At 36.8% G+C, this 15,117-nt stretch overlaps 1 protein-coding gene across 1 annotated transcript in view; it reads left to right on the top strand.

The window, feature by feature from the left end:
- The window catches only part of zzef1 (zinc finger, ZZ-type with EF hand domain 1), a 281,144-nt gene that overhangs the window by 140,146 nt on the left and 125,881 nt on the right, over window positions 1–15,117 (top strand). Inside the window, exons 23-25 of the mRNA XM_028807021.2 lie at window positions 1,035–1,116; window positions 1,521–1,722; window positions 9,379–9,530. Coding sequence (XP_028662854.1) covers window positions 1,035–1,116; window positions 1,521–1,722; window positions 9,379–9,530 — 436 coding nt within the window. The remainder of the gene's footprint in view (window positions 1–1,034; window positions 1,117–1,520; window positions 1,723–9,378; window positions 9,531–15,117) is intronic.

Here is a 15,117-nt window from a genome sequence, read left to right as displayed (position 1 = left end):
CTTTAACACGAGGTTAAAACGTCAAAAGGATGCAGTCTTTAAAAAACAGATGACAATCCCCGGTGCTTCTTCTCTGTTAGCGTCTCACCTGCGGGCTCTGCAACAGGCGAGACACTCTTAATGCAGCGGACCTTCTCTACACCGTCCTGCTTCAGCTGTTTGGCTCGCCTGTTCAGCTCACTGTTCAGTTACACGCGAGCCTGCGCTCGCTCGCTCTCCCGCACCGACTGCCTGCCTGCCTGCGCGCGCGCTCTCTCTCTCTCTCTTTTATTTTACTTCTTCTCCCCCTTAACCGGCTCGCGCTTCTCTATATATGCGGGGAGGACATGGCAGCTGCAGCCCATCAGCCACAGGAACAATCATGGATGTGGGCAGTTTCCCACCTGTGCACTTAAGTGAGAAATGCAGACACCGCAGATCGCGGCTCGCAACTGCTACCACGCCCCCTCGCTAAGCCTCGAGCTATACCCACAGCCTGGCTCGTGGCTCGTTACGCGAGCCAATGCTCGCATTTAGATCTGAATTTTTCGCTCATACTTTCCTCGTATTTTGAATTTCTCGTATACAGAGGTGATCGTATCTCGAGGTTCCACTGTAATAGAAATGTTATGTAAATTGTGTATAAAACTGCCCCCCCCCCCCCCCCCCGACCGGTCCGTGGAAAAATTTGCATCTAATAAAGTGGTCCTTGCTGTCAAAAAGGTTGGGGACCACTGCTCTAGTTCACATGGACATTTTACATTGTTAAATATCTGTATGATTATATGAACAACACACGGGAATCTTTTAGTAGTGTATTTTAAAAGGGGGATCCTGCTCAGGGTGGTTTGTGTTTTGGACTGGATTCTGCTGATTTAGGTATACTTTGAATTAATTAAGCATACTGTATATGAAAATGGTTTGAATGTTATATTAAAATCCTGCTTGTTGTTTAAAACTCCAGGTTGTGGGTGGAATGTTTGTCCTTGTACATATTATAGGCATTAAAAATTTGAACAAACCTCCAATAACATGTACATTTCTTACACTTTTAGATATGATTACTTGGAATTTACAGATGCTAAAGGTGGAAAAGTCCGCTATGACATGAAGGTTGGAACAGAAAAGTGGCCAAAGGTTTGAGGACTTTTTTCTCAATTTACTAGGGAAAAAAAAAAAATAAAAATAAAATATATATATATATATATTATAAAATTAGGCTTAGAGTACAGAACATTTTAACAGTAAGGTCAAAAGAACAAAAGTCAAGGTAGGAAATTGCTAATTGACAAGTATTGTTGGGTTGAATGTTTACTGTGCATGGGTAAGCAGACTCATCACTGAAATATGTGATTTAATGAATCTAAGCAGCTTTAGGGAATAATCAAAGTACTAATATAAACCAATAACTATTTCCAACATCAATTGAACTCCTTAAATTATCTTACAAATCCACTAAATTGTTTTTATTCAAGATGCCGTTATCCTTACTAATATGTATAATATTGCCTTTGTTCCTTTTTTTCTTTTTAAATATGCAGAAGGTAACTTTTAAGGCTGGTCCTCGACTACAGTTCCTTTTTCATTCTGACACCAGTAACAATGAATGGGGTTACAAGTTTACAGTGACTGCGTATGGTCTCCCTGATATAACTGTCTCCTGGGCATCAGATTTGCAACTTCTTATTTCAAGATTAATGGGCCGTCTTGCTTCACAAGCCATATCATTGAAATCCTCTTATGGTATGATTTTTCATCTCATTAACAAAGACAGCATTATAGCAACTCATTTAACTGCCAGCTTGATAGATATATTATACTATGTACTGAATTATAATTGGGATAAAATTAAAAATATTGTTTTCTATGCTTTTAATTTTTTAAATGCATGTTTACAAGTTGATACATTGTACATATTGTAAAAGGAGAATGTGGTTTAGCTCAATCTGTTTAGAAAAATGTAGATTTTTAGAGCCTTAGGTTAGGCCTTGGTGTTTAATTGATAAAGCAGATCCAGCAGAATTCTTTCAGCTTAAGGGTGAATCATGTGCTTTAGGACATCAGTGGAAATTAAGAGGTAGTGCACTTAAAACTGAATCCAAGAATCACAAAATGTAGTTGAAGCAGAAACTTTGACAACCTTTAAGAAGTATCTAGATTAGATAGTGGGACATCTTAGCTATGAGCAAAGGAAACGGGCTTGTTGGACTGAATGGTTGCCTCTCAGTTGTCAAATTTCTTGTTCTTGTGTTTTCTTCCAATTTTCTAACATGATACTTTAATGATACAAATTTGTACTCCTTAATACTGAGAATTTGTTTGTACATGTCTGATGATTTATATGTGTTTGGCAAATAAATTTGTGAAACTGTTATCCAAGCATCTGATGAAAGTTTTTGCACTGTGGAAAAAGATGGATTTCAGATGGTCTTTTCCAATTATTGAAGTGTAATCCAGGTAGAAATTGTGTTATGTAGTGATTTTCATATCTTGCTGATAGTCTAGTTATACTATTAAGTCCCTATTACAGCTATGCACCACATAACGTCTGTTTGGACAGTGTCCAGCCACATATACGCCTGTGGTCCCATAAGATTATTAAAACCAGATGCAGCGAATATAACCCGACATAGAGAACTCAATAGCTGCCCACACGCAACATGTGTATCTTGTGTTTTTTTGTTTACAAAGTGATTGCTCAGCTAGTACTGTACTGTACTTCTGTCTTTATTTTAATGTGAACTTTCCCTATTTACAAATAAAAATTTACTGTATAACAATGTAGGCTTTAACTCATAGGTAGAAGTATTCAATCTTGTATATCATGCTTCTCTGGAGAGTTTAGTGGTTATCTTTCTGTATTTAGTCTACGCAAGTGCACTTCGATATCCCATATAGTTTTGTCTAAGTACTGTATATAGCAAGGTGTTCACACAATGTTTGAAAGGCATAATAACATCCTGTCCTTGATATTAAGCGGTGCACACCTGTACTCTTCACCTTACTTTTAATAAATTCTTTAAAAGAAAAACAAAAAAAAACATAACAATGGAAAAGAGCCTGAAAGCAGCAACATATTTCTGCTTGATCAAAAAGTGCTGCTGAGAAATGCTTTACAATTTCAAAGTAATAAATTTCCCTATAAAATGGTATACTTATTATAATAGTAATAAACCTTACAATTTATTGTATACATAAAACAAAAATTATATAGCTTGAAAAGTTAACATGAAACAAGCTATAGTTTGGCCATTTTTATGTACACTCTAATAAATATGCATTTTAAGTTGCAGTTTGTAGAGAGTATGCATTCCTTGCACATTTCTCAATTTTATTATTTCATTTGAAAAGTGCCTTATAATAAGAAACTGTAAAGGAAGATACAGCTGGATTTGTATAAATGTCTTATTATATTGTGGAAGAAACTGTGGTTGGCTATAGTGCAGCTGAAATCAGATTTCACCTCTTTGGGTTTCTATTTAAAGAAAAGAAAAAAAAAAAGTTTCTCCCGCTAGGTTAAGATGAAGATCCTACATGGACATACTGCACTTAGTTTCTGTGAGCAGCTTTATTTTAGTCACAGGAGATTTGCCCCATACTGCTCATTAAGAAATAAGAGTAACCTTAAAAATAATTGTAAATACGGGGAAAAAAATGTTAAAAGCACATCATCAGTGGCCCTCAGATAAAATTCCTGAAAATCTGCACTCTATCATAATTCCAAATTTCCTTTAGTCTACAGCATTCAGATATTTCTTTTTGATGTGTCTAGGTAATGATAATGTAGAACACATTTAAAAAAATATGATAAATTCACTCTTGTTTGTTGGTAATATCTGCTGATTGGTGATTTGGTAGTAAAATCTGTGCTTTGCAATCCATAGTTTAAAGTTCAAGTCTTGACACCTGTGTTTTGGTGCAGGTCGGCTCCTTGCTGCCTCTTCATTTATGGGAGCCTCTTGAACCTGACACTGTTGATAACGTAACCAGATGAGCATGGCAGTTGAGGACAAAACACACATGAAGCAAGGGGATTGTGTAAAAATGAATCAGTTGTTTTGTTAAAAACCAAAAATAAGGTGAAGTGGATGTTAAAATAATCCAATAAATATTAATTAAAAATTAGGTTAAAATCAACTGGCAGGAAACTGTTGTTGCTAAAAATCTGGTGCCTTCTTTCTCATTGGCGGCTCCTCTGCTTATCCCATGTGGGCCTTGCAACAGAGGAGTCACCCTTCTGACACACGCAGCTGACCTTACACAGATTCGGGTCCCTGCTGTCCCATGGCTACGGCTTGTCTCCCTCTCCATACCTAGGTTTGGGACCCCAAGCTCAAGTTGGAGCTCTCATCTCAAGCCTCCTCGACCCCCGCTGCCTTCCTGGTCTTCCACGGCAAGTCGCTCGTTTTAGTGCACATTGCTCTGGCTCTCCGAGTTGCTCATACCTGTGCATTAATTGCAAGATCATCTGCTCCCAAATTGCACACGGGAACCGCTCGCCACGCTACCATGCCCCACAAACATGAAGACGTGAATGCAGTAATTATTTATTAAAACCACCAAACAGCCATGGACCTCACTTTACCGCAACCTGTCCTTTGGTGCTATCTTTTTTTCAACTAGGTAAGCAGTGCATATGCACATTGCACTTGATTCTGTATATTGTTGAAATCATAATGACAAATAGTTTATTGGAAATAGGTACTCTTGAAAGAGATCAATTATCTGTTCTAAGTCATCTTGTCTTGAGTTTCAAAATTTACATAGAAATACCCCATGAGATAAAAACATTAAAAAAAAAATAAATTCTTAAAACAAATACAAAATATTACTAATTGCTTAATTGTGATGCACATTAACACACATGCACTCTAATGGACTTGTAATATCTTAATTAGAGAGTTATTTTTAATTGGGACCCAAGTTTATTGTTAACATATACTTTAAACTTGTTTAGAGGGATTCTGTCTGTACCTTCAGAATAGCTATGTTTTATGATGCTTTTGGCATCATACTTAAGGATAAGTCTTTATCTTGAATGCTGGCACAACTGACTGTCCCTGCTCTCCAGTATTTTTATTTTTGTCTCCGTAAAAAAAATAGTAAATCAATTTTAAATGAATATAGTATGATTTAAAACTTTGTACTCTTCACTTTTAAAATGTAAAATCTGTTTCTTTACCAAAAGCTTAAGTACACTTTTGTTTTTTGAGTAATTCAGTTTTTCCTTGATAAGTCTGATAGTTGTTCATTGTAACAGATAATACATTAAGTCATGGTTTGTGGAATTCCCATTGCTCTGCTCCAATAAATGTTCAAATAAGGGTTGCCTGGCACTGAGCAATTTAATTCATTGGGAGTTCAATTCTAAAGCTGATTCTTTGTATTTTTACTTGCACTCCTTTCTTGGACAGGTAATCTAACTGCTTAAAAATATGCCTGCTGCTATGTGTATTCCTATTAGATTAGTTGCCATTATTGTTTGTAATGTATACATAAATAAAAACCCTCTCTAAGTCTTGTTTTTAAAGCACTAAAACTTAAAAATCATTTTTGCATCTTGACCATGTTCTTCTTTCTAAGAGAATCTAGCTTTAGTATTGGAATATCTTCTTAAACAACTAGTACTTTACTTGGTAGCAGGCATTTTACTCAGTGGGAGTATAACTGGCTCAGTACTATCCTACTGCTAGATTTTATACTGACTTAACAAAAAGGTAATTCCTTTGAAAATGTCTTTATATATCTTCAGAAATTCAGTGATATGCAATAAGTTATTATTAACAGTTATATGTTAACAGTAACAGTTAACATAAAGCCTTTAAATCAGTCCCTGCTTTTGCACAAACATTTTGAGCTAGATTGTTTCTATGTTGAATTCTACTGATATAAAAAAATCTTTTGAGTTCCTCTTTGCAATGGGATAACAATGCTTACTCCTTTTCCAACAATGGCCTTATCATATCAGAAATGTCTTTGTTTTTGCCTAATTTCATAAAATCATAATTAGCAAACTATTTGCCTATGTCCCAGTGGCAATACTCTTCCATCCTTCTCACTTCTCCTTCTCCATGATGTTGTTTCTCTCTGGCTTAGACCCTTAAATGTGTGATTTTATGAAGTCGTGTTTTCCTTATATACAGTAATCCCTCGCTATATCGCGCTTCGACTTTCGCGGCTTCACTCTATCATGGATTGTATATGTAAGCATATTTAAATATATATCGCGGATTTTTTGCTGGTTTGCGGATTTCTGCGGACAATGGGTCTTTTAATTTCTGGTACATGCTTCCTAAGTTGGTTTTCCCAGTTGATTTCATACAAGGGACGCTATTGGCAGATGACTGAGAAGCTACCCAACCAGAGCGCGTATTACGTATTAAATAAAACTCCTCAAATATATTGTGAGCAAGGGGTATGTTCAACACCCCTAGAGAATACGGCCGCTCCTCAAAAAACGCTGAAAAATTACCTTCACATTGCTCTCTTCCTAGCTGGGCTTACATATGGCCGCTTTGTCAAGCGATATGCTTCCCGCACTGTGCTTCGCATACTTAAAAGATCAAACAGCACGTATTGATTTTTGATTGTTTGCTTTTCTCTCTCTCTCTCTCTCTTTCTTACTCTGACATTCTCTGCTCACTGACGGAGGGGGTGTGAGCAGGGGGGCTGTTCGCACCCCTAGACGATACGGACGCTCGTCTAAAAATGCTGAAAGATTACCTTCACGTTGCTCCCTTCTGTCCAGCTGCTTTGTCAAGCGACATGCTTCCCGCACGGTGCTTTGCATACTTAAAAGCTCGAAGGGCACGTATTGCTTTTTGATTGTTTGTTTTTCTCTGTCTCTCTCTCTGACATTCTCTGCTCCTGACGGAGGGGGTGTGAGCAGAGGGGCTGTTCGCACACTGGCCTAGAGGATACGGACGCTCCTCTAAAAAATGCTGAAAGACTACCTTTACATTGTACATCCTTGCAGCTGCTTTGTCCGGCGGTGCTTAGCATACTTAAAAGCCAAACAGCCTTGTTGATTTTTGTTTGCTTTTCTCTTTCTCTCTCTCTCTCTCTCTCTCTCTCTCTCTCACATTCTCTGCTCCTGACACGCACTCCTTTGAAGAGGAAGATATGTTTGCATTCTTTTAATTGTGAGACGGAACTGTCATCTCTGTCTTGTCATGGAGCACAGTTTAAACTTTTGAAAAAGAGACAAATGTTTTGTTTGCAGTGTTTGAATAAAGTTCCTGTCTCTCTACAACCTCCTGTGTTTCTGTGCAAATCTGTGACCCAAGCATGACAATATAAAAATAACCATATAAACATACGGTTTCTACTTCGCGGATTTTCACCTTTTGCGGGGGGTTCTGGAACGCAACCCCCATGATAGAGGAGGGATTACTGTACTTGCAATAGTCCTTGCTTTAAGCAGGGCTCATTTTGGCTGCTTGCAGATTACCAAACCTCCCCCACTTCGGTTTGAAAGTATAATTTTCTTTTGCTAGTCCTTTTTCATTCTTTTGCATAGTATCTACTACAGGTGAATCACCTTCATTATGAACTGGACCAGAACTACACTTTAGTCATTTAATTTTTTTGTTGCTTTTATTTAAATTTTAGGAAATGCATTCTTACTTGATTATACAGCATGTCGGTGATAAATGTGATCTCTGATTACTGTGTCAAACGCTGTACCATAAATGTATGATTGTCTTTTAAGCTTTGGACTAGGGACAAATAGTTTGTATAACTCAGAACCATTTTGTGGTCTGCAACAAAAAACATACCTTTCTATATAAACATGAAAACTTTCTGACTTTTATGGATGTTCCCATACAGTGTTCAGCATTCTGGCAGTTGTATAGCAGTCATATGCATGCTCCATTTTTGAGTTTTATCCTAGGCTGGCTTCTGATTAGTCTACATGCTATGACATTTATTAAATAACAGTGGTACTACAGTTACAACTACTACTTCCTTGCATATGTTGTAATCCCACACTCCAGAACCACCTAGCCTCTTGTTATAATATGGACATAATAGAATAACAAAAAGTCTAGAGAACAGGTCCTACTTGTGACAAGCATGCAGTTTATAAGCTGTACCTATATACACAATTCCTTAATAATAAAATAATACATTTTATCATTTAATGCCTTTCCAATACTCGGGCCACAGAAGCACAGAATGAAATAGATGTTGTTTGCTCAGCTTCAAATGATGGTTGATAAGAGACAAGATATAAGTGTATGTTTTTACTATTTTTCAACAAAAATTTGAAACAGAGATGGAAATTGACTCAAGGTAAATAGTGGACAAATAATAGGTAATGCTTTTTAAGCCAGATAATTGTAGATACATGGAACAAACTACAAAGTAGTGTAGTTGAAAGCAGCAGCATGGAGAACTTATATTACCATTAAAGCAGGACTTTGTATACGTTTATTCAATTCTTGCCACAGTACCCAGCGTTGCCTGGGTATATTTGTAGATTTTTACCTTTTAAAATGGTGACCCTGTTGTTATTGCTAGCTGTCCCATCCATCATCCACACACCATTTCTATCAATGTCTCTGCTTTCTTGAGTTGGAAATTTATTCTTTTTGGTTCTGTTTGGATTCCAGAATTGCGGTAAGTTATTTAATAGGGTGTAAACATGAATGCTGTCATAACTAACTCGTGCCTTTAGTTCAAGGTGAACAGTTCATAGTGGTTAAATTATGACGAAAAGCCAATAAAGCAGGTGTTAAACAACTGTCCTTTGGTTCTCTTTTGTGTTGCACTACATTTCCTCTCTTGATGAAGCCTCACCTATCACCCCCCTGCCAAAATATACGATATTACACTATATAGAAGCAGCATGCGGTGTTCCGTGGGTAAGTAATGTTAAGCTCTGGTCATTTTGTGTGCTAATCTTGCTTCAGTATGTTCAGACATTTCACTTGCTCTGAACTAGCAGGTGGCACTGACATGCAAACTGTAGCACACAGGGAAAACAAAAGAAAAATAAAAAAAACAAACACTAGGATAACCAGGAGCAGAATTTTGTGTATCCAAAGAATGTTTAACAAGAGTATTAAAGTAACATTTCTGGATGGCTAGAAGACTGACATTAAAATCTGAGTTTTTCCCCATTATTATATAAGGTAAACAATGAAATTAAGGCATTTAGTGAAAATTTTAATTGAAGTGTTTTATGAAGGTTTCAGTTTCTGATAGTTTGCAAATATAAATGTCAATGGTGAAATGCAATTGCTCTGTTGGGTACATTGCATTTATGTTGCTGAAATATATATGGTATAACTTTCTGATTAATTACTGGCTTATCTACATTAACACACATTCTGTACTTTTGTTTTATAGTTTTACATTGATTAGTTAAAAAATTCTATATGTTCTGTTTTTTAGAGATAACATGTACCAGTGAGCTGACACCAGCAAAAATTCCTCCTGTTTTGAACTCATCAGTTTGGAAGCCAATCTTAAGGCATGGACTATCCATAAACCCTTCAGAATCGGGAAATAAAAACAGTTGCTTGCTTGTTTCAAATATGGGAAAGGTACGGTAAAACATTTAGTTTTTCTAATGTTAAATGTTTTTCTTTAGAAGGATTTTCAACAATAGTTAATTTCAGTTCATATGTATCACATACTGATGGAATTCAACAGACTCAGACAAAATAAACTCAGTGTTTATACATGTGACATTTTTTGTGAGCTTTTTAATTGCACAAGAAAACAGATGTAATGACTTTGTGCCAATATAAGAAACATTGTCACTTTTTCAGTAAAATTGGGTGTTTGTATAAGAAACAAAGCTACTTCATTACTTACATTTTGTATTGAGCCTAGTTCTTTAATTGAACTGAACATGAAACAGTCACAGGAAATTCCTCTAATATTAAAACTATCAAATAAAACTGGCTTTTTGACGTGAATCTTTAATGGTGATTTCACATTTCATTAATTTTGCTCTGTAGCTTTCTTGCGCAATCATTATTATTAAGCTGTATATCTTTAAGAAAGTATTGTCAGCTGTTCTTAACTATATTATTTCATCTTCACTATTTTAAGATGATAATAATAATAATAATAATAATTCTTTGCATTTATATAGCACTTTTCTCACTACTCAAAGCGCTCTCCACGCAGGGAGGACTTGGGAAGTGAACCCACAATCTCCATACTGCAAATCAGCAGTGCTACCACTGTGCCACCTGCATGGACTGTAAGGGTCCACTGCAGGGATGCTGCAGGGTCCACTGGAGAATGAAAAGTAAACTACTTTACTTCTTCTGGTGCCTGTTGTTTTGCTGCTTGACAAACAGTAGTGTAATTTATATTGAAAAGGGAAAGTATAAATCCATTAAAATATTCTTTACTTGGGAAAAATATATATGCATTCTGAGGCTGAGAAAATGGCAAACATTTATATTTCTCAAGAAGCTACAAATGAAAAGTATTAAGATGCTCTGTAGAAACCATGTAAATCATTTTTGGGCAGTTGGGGGGACACATACAATGTTAACGATTAACCATTGTTAGATTCATTTACATTAGGGTTTAAATTGAATAATCTTATTGATTATGTGAGTAAATACAAGTATGTATTGGTAAATTTAATGTTCTTGCTTCATTGCTTTGCTTGACATAGTCTTTATTCTAAGACATGTTCATTACAGTAGATGCATCAAAGCAATATTTAGGCTACACGTCATATAATTTTACATCCAGAAGCAGAACTGATGCCTTCATGAAAAATGGTTTGTTGTACAGTACATAGCTTGTTTGTGATTATTCGACAAAACTGAGGCACAAACTGCATAATATACAGTGGCACAAACTGCATAATATACAGTTTTAAAATACCATAGCAGCACATGTGCATTTGGTAAATAATCTGTTATCTTGAGCCAGGTACCACATTACATTTAGAGGCACTGTCACCAGCTGTATTGCATTGAGCACACACTGTCTGATAATTTGGTTATCTTGGTTATCATGAGTCTAATGCTATCAACAAAAAAACAAAACACACACACACACCCACCCCTGAAAGAAGATAATACATTACCAAACGCATATAGTATTAGATGGGAAAAATAGTTAGCTTTGCTTTTAATGTTGGCTTAACTTGGAAAAATCAGCTGTGAAAGCACCACTTAACTATCATCATCATTCTCTGGTAATAGGACCAAGGGCTTGATTTTGTCTCATCAGCTGTGTCTAGACCAGGGACATCATGTATAATGGCGTGCATAGAATTTACACTAAAACATGGCGTACGGACAAAAGAGGAAATGTGCGTACGCACAAAAAAATTCAGATGAACAAAACCATGCATAAGCCAACTTCCACTCACTTCTGGTCCATAAATCCTGGTCAGCATGAAAGTAACGCACATGCCTGCCATCCCACCCAGACTCCTCCCGTAATTTTGCATATTTTAATATGGAAGTTAATGTAAATATCAACATTCGATGATTGGTTAAATGACAATGGCAAAGGCATGTGAACAAAATAATTTCAGCAAATGCAAAGTCGAGGCAAGGAAAAGCATACTATTTGTTGGCTTAAGCAGTAGTATAAACAACAAAAGGAAGTTGATCAAGTGACATAGAGTGGTGGAGAAACTTGAAAGTTCACGTTCAGAAGGACACACAGTGCCCGAAATAAAAAAAAAGTAGTGGTCAGATATCAAAGTCGCCGCGATAAGGCAAGTTGTAGCCCACCGTCTGAGTGTGATATGGAAGCGTAGTAGGGTACAGGGAAAAGAAAAACAAATAGGCACATAGTGGAAAAAACGGTCTAAATGTCCACTTAAATCTCGTAGTTTATTTGGTCATTAAAGTAGAATGTTGTAAACTTATTCTTAAAATCAATGTTTCATTTACTAGAGTTTCTCAGATCCCATCGTAACTAGCACATTAAATGCTTCATATTCTTTGTGTTCTTCTGTATGCAAATCACTATGTGCTTCTTAAACGGGCTTTCTCTTATGCCGACAGGACACGGAATACATTACATTCATGATATTACAGCTCTTTGAACAATTTAAATACTAAGATATATACTTGATGTCATTTTCATGATGAATTGAATTTAAAACATGTATTAAACATGAGTGCATGGTGGAGCAGTGGTAGCAATGAGCTGGTGCCCTGTCCAGAGTTTGTTTCTGCCTCCCAGAAGATGCTTGCTGAGATGTGCGCCACCCTTGATGAAATAATTTATTGCAGCAGTACTGTCTCTTTCAAACGTACCAAACCCCAATTCCTGTCCTTCCTTTTCTTTCTGTAAGCTTAGAATGCTGATTCTTCAAAACTTTTAAGGAACAATGAAATATCTTCGTAGTACATGTTTAATTATTCCATCCATCTATCCATTCAGGGTCGCGCCAATCCTAGCAAGCATACAGCGCGAGGCAGGAACAATCCCTGAAAGGTGTGCTAGCTCATCGCCACTGCTGCGCCAATGTGCCCACACATTTAATTATTAGCAGTATACATTATTTAAATGAAATTAAAAATTTTGTCTGTATAATGTAGTATAAATACTTGAATACATTTCGACTTAAAAATGATGTCAGGATAACTCTTGGAAAACTAAATCGACTTAGAAGCCAGTCGTCACCATCTATAAATACATGCTCTCTTCTGTTGAATTGAATTGAGCTCCTTTATTGTTATTATATGGTTCAATGAGATTCAATATGCAAATCCTTCATAAACTTATTTTCCTATAAAATGGTAATTATAATGATGATGATGATAAAAAACAATTAAAAATATACAGTACAATATAAAAGCATAAGTACAATATACATGTACATATAGTGCAGATAGTGCAAATGGTTCGTAATGTGGCTCAGGTTGTGCAATATTACAACTGTAGTGCAAGTTTAAAGTGAGGCAATTGTCTTATAAGTACAAACAGTTCTACTAGGAGCACTTGATGGACTGATTGAATGCGTTTATAGCTTTTAGGGATAAAACTGTTTCTGAATGGCGAGGTCCCTACAGGGTAGGATCTGAAGGGTTTTCCAAATGGGATAAGTTCAAATAGACTGCGCATGGCTAAGGCAGCATGCGCTATGAATATTCTCCAGGGCCAGATACTGTATCCCGATCCTCTGTGCTGTTGACACAGTCCACCGTAGAGCTTTCCGATCAGCTGCTGTATAGCTGTGATTCCACACTCAGATACAGTGGGTTAAAATACTCCCAAGTGTTACATTGAGAGTAACAACGCTAAAGTAGCTGTGATATTTGGAATAGTTTGGCCATTCTGTGGACCTTTATATTGTTACAGGTTGATTACAATAAAATGCCTTAAATTTATAAACAGTATGCGGTTCATTTCAATGTATTTGATAAAGCTGCGGCAGGGATGTGAATCTTATAAAGAATTGGAAACTACACAGGAACAGTAGCACTGCTTTGACGCAGGGTGCCACCAGTTTGCAAAACCGAGCAGATAACATGCGTATGCAATGGATTGTGCTGCTGTGAGAATGTTAGTGGCTTTACGCCAAGTTTAGTTTTTATACATCGCTTTGTGTACGTGGAAATGGGCGTACGCACCGTGTATACATGAGACCCCGGGTCTTTTTATGTATTCACCATGCCAGATAAATGAAGCCTTTTAGCACAGCCTTTTAAACTGTCTTGCTTGTGTTTCCAACACAGACATGGTGCTCACACAGAGAATACTGTAGAATTACTAATATCAGAACTTTTTTCTTCATAATTTTTTTAAGTAAATTTGGTACCTTAATTCCAAACATTTTGTTTTTAAAATCAATTTACAAAGAGTGAAGATTTGTGTTTCTGTCTGCAATTCAACATTGTGAATGTTCAGAATCAGTCTACAATATTAAGTTATTTCAATCAAACAAATTACACAATTTTTATGTGGCTAAATCCTTATTACATGTGAATGGCAACGAATCAGAAAAACACAAATGAAGCGAGTAAATGCTATGTGGCAAGCATTCTCATTGGAATTTGAGGATTGGTTTCTGTATATACTCACAGATAAAGTGAGAATTTTAGGATCCAAAATAGACCCAAATTATTGGATTTGGTTTATTGGGAATTCAAACTTTCATTTATGTATAAAATTCATTAAATAGTGTAAAATATAAAAAAGACTTAGGTTTTTTCAAAAATGGCTATGTAATATTTAGTATCATAAGTGTTTTAAAGGAATACTCCACCCAGAAATGGTCATTTGTTTTTAATGTTAGTTACACCATGTAGTTTGTAGTAATGGCCGAGGAATATGTTTAATCTCATGTTTTTGCGCCAAACAAAAGAAACATTTATGATATACTGTGTGAGAAGAAGAGACAAGAGACATGGCAAAGTTTGGGGCAGCCACCCATATAATTCAGTATCCTGGCTGCAAAAGTAAATGATTCGTAGCTGAGTCAAGTTTACAAGACAGAGTCCAAAACAGAACTCACTTCCAGGGAAAAGGTGTGAGGCTCTATAGGAAGTTTGGGGGAAGTGATGTTGTCCTCGGGGCTGGGACCGGAAGTGATGTTGTCCTTGGGCCCGGGACCGGAAGTGATGTCGTCCTCTGGACCGGGACCGGAAGTGATGTGTCCCGAGTCAAGGCGGTGGCTCCTGGTGGGATTTCCCGGGAAAGGCCTGCAGGGAACTTAGAGCATCAGTGCACCCCCTGGGCGGATGTAATATCATTCATCTCTAAGCCCTTCAGCTGCCTCCTATGCACACGTGTGTGACAACTGGAATGTAATAGTTAACCCGTTTATGTCCAATGGTAAATGGTGTAAAAAACATCCATGTGGGAAGAAAAAAATCTTCACATTACTCAAGCTGCATAATTCACATGTCTTTTATCCAGTTGAATGCTCAAAATTTATAAAACACACAATTACGTCTGGAAGAATCACTATCAAGACCCATGTTTACCCTTCATTTATTGGTCAGGAGTTCTAAGTGCTTGGGACATGTTACTGTACTTTTAAAGGTACAGTAATCCCTTGCTACTTCGCGGTTCACTTTTCGCGGATTCACGACTTCGCGGGTTTTTAAATACAAGTGATTGCCCGCCTATCGCGGAAGTTATGTTCCAGACCCATCAGCAACAGGAGAAAATCCGCGATATAGAAAGACCATA

This window comes from Erpetoichthys calabaricus, chromosome 8, assembly GCF_900747795.2.
Source record: "Erpetoichthys calabaricus chromosome 8, fErpCal1.3, whole genome shotgun sequence".
In the NCBI taxonomy this organism is placed as follows: domain Eukaryota; kingdom Metazoa; phylum Chordata; class Cladistia; order Polypteriformes; family Polypteridae; genus Erpetoichthys; species Erpetoichthys calabaricus.
This window is presented reverse-complemented; position numbering and strand designations above follow the sequence as displayed.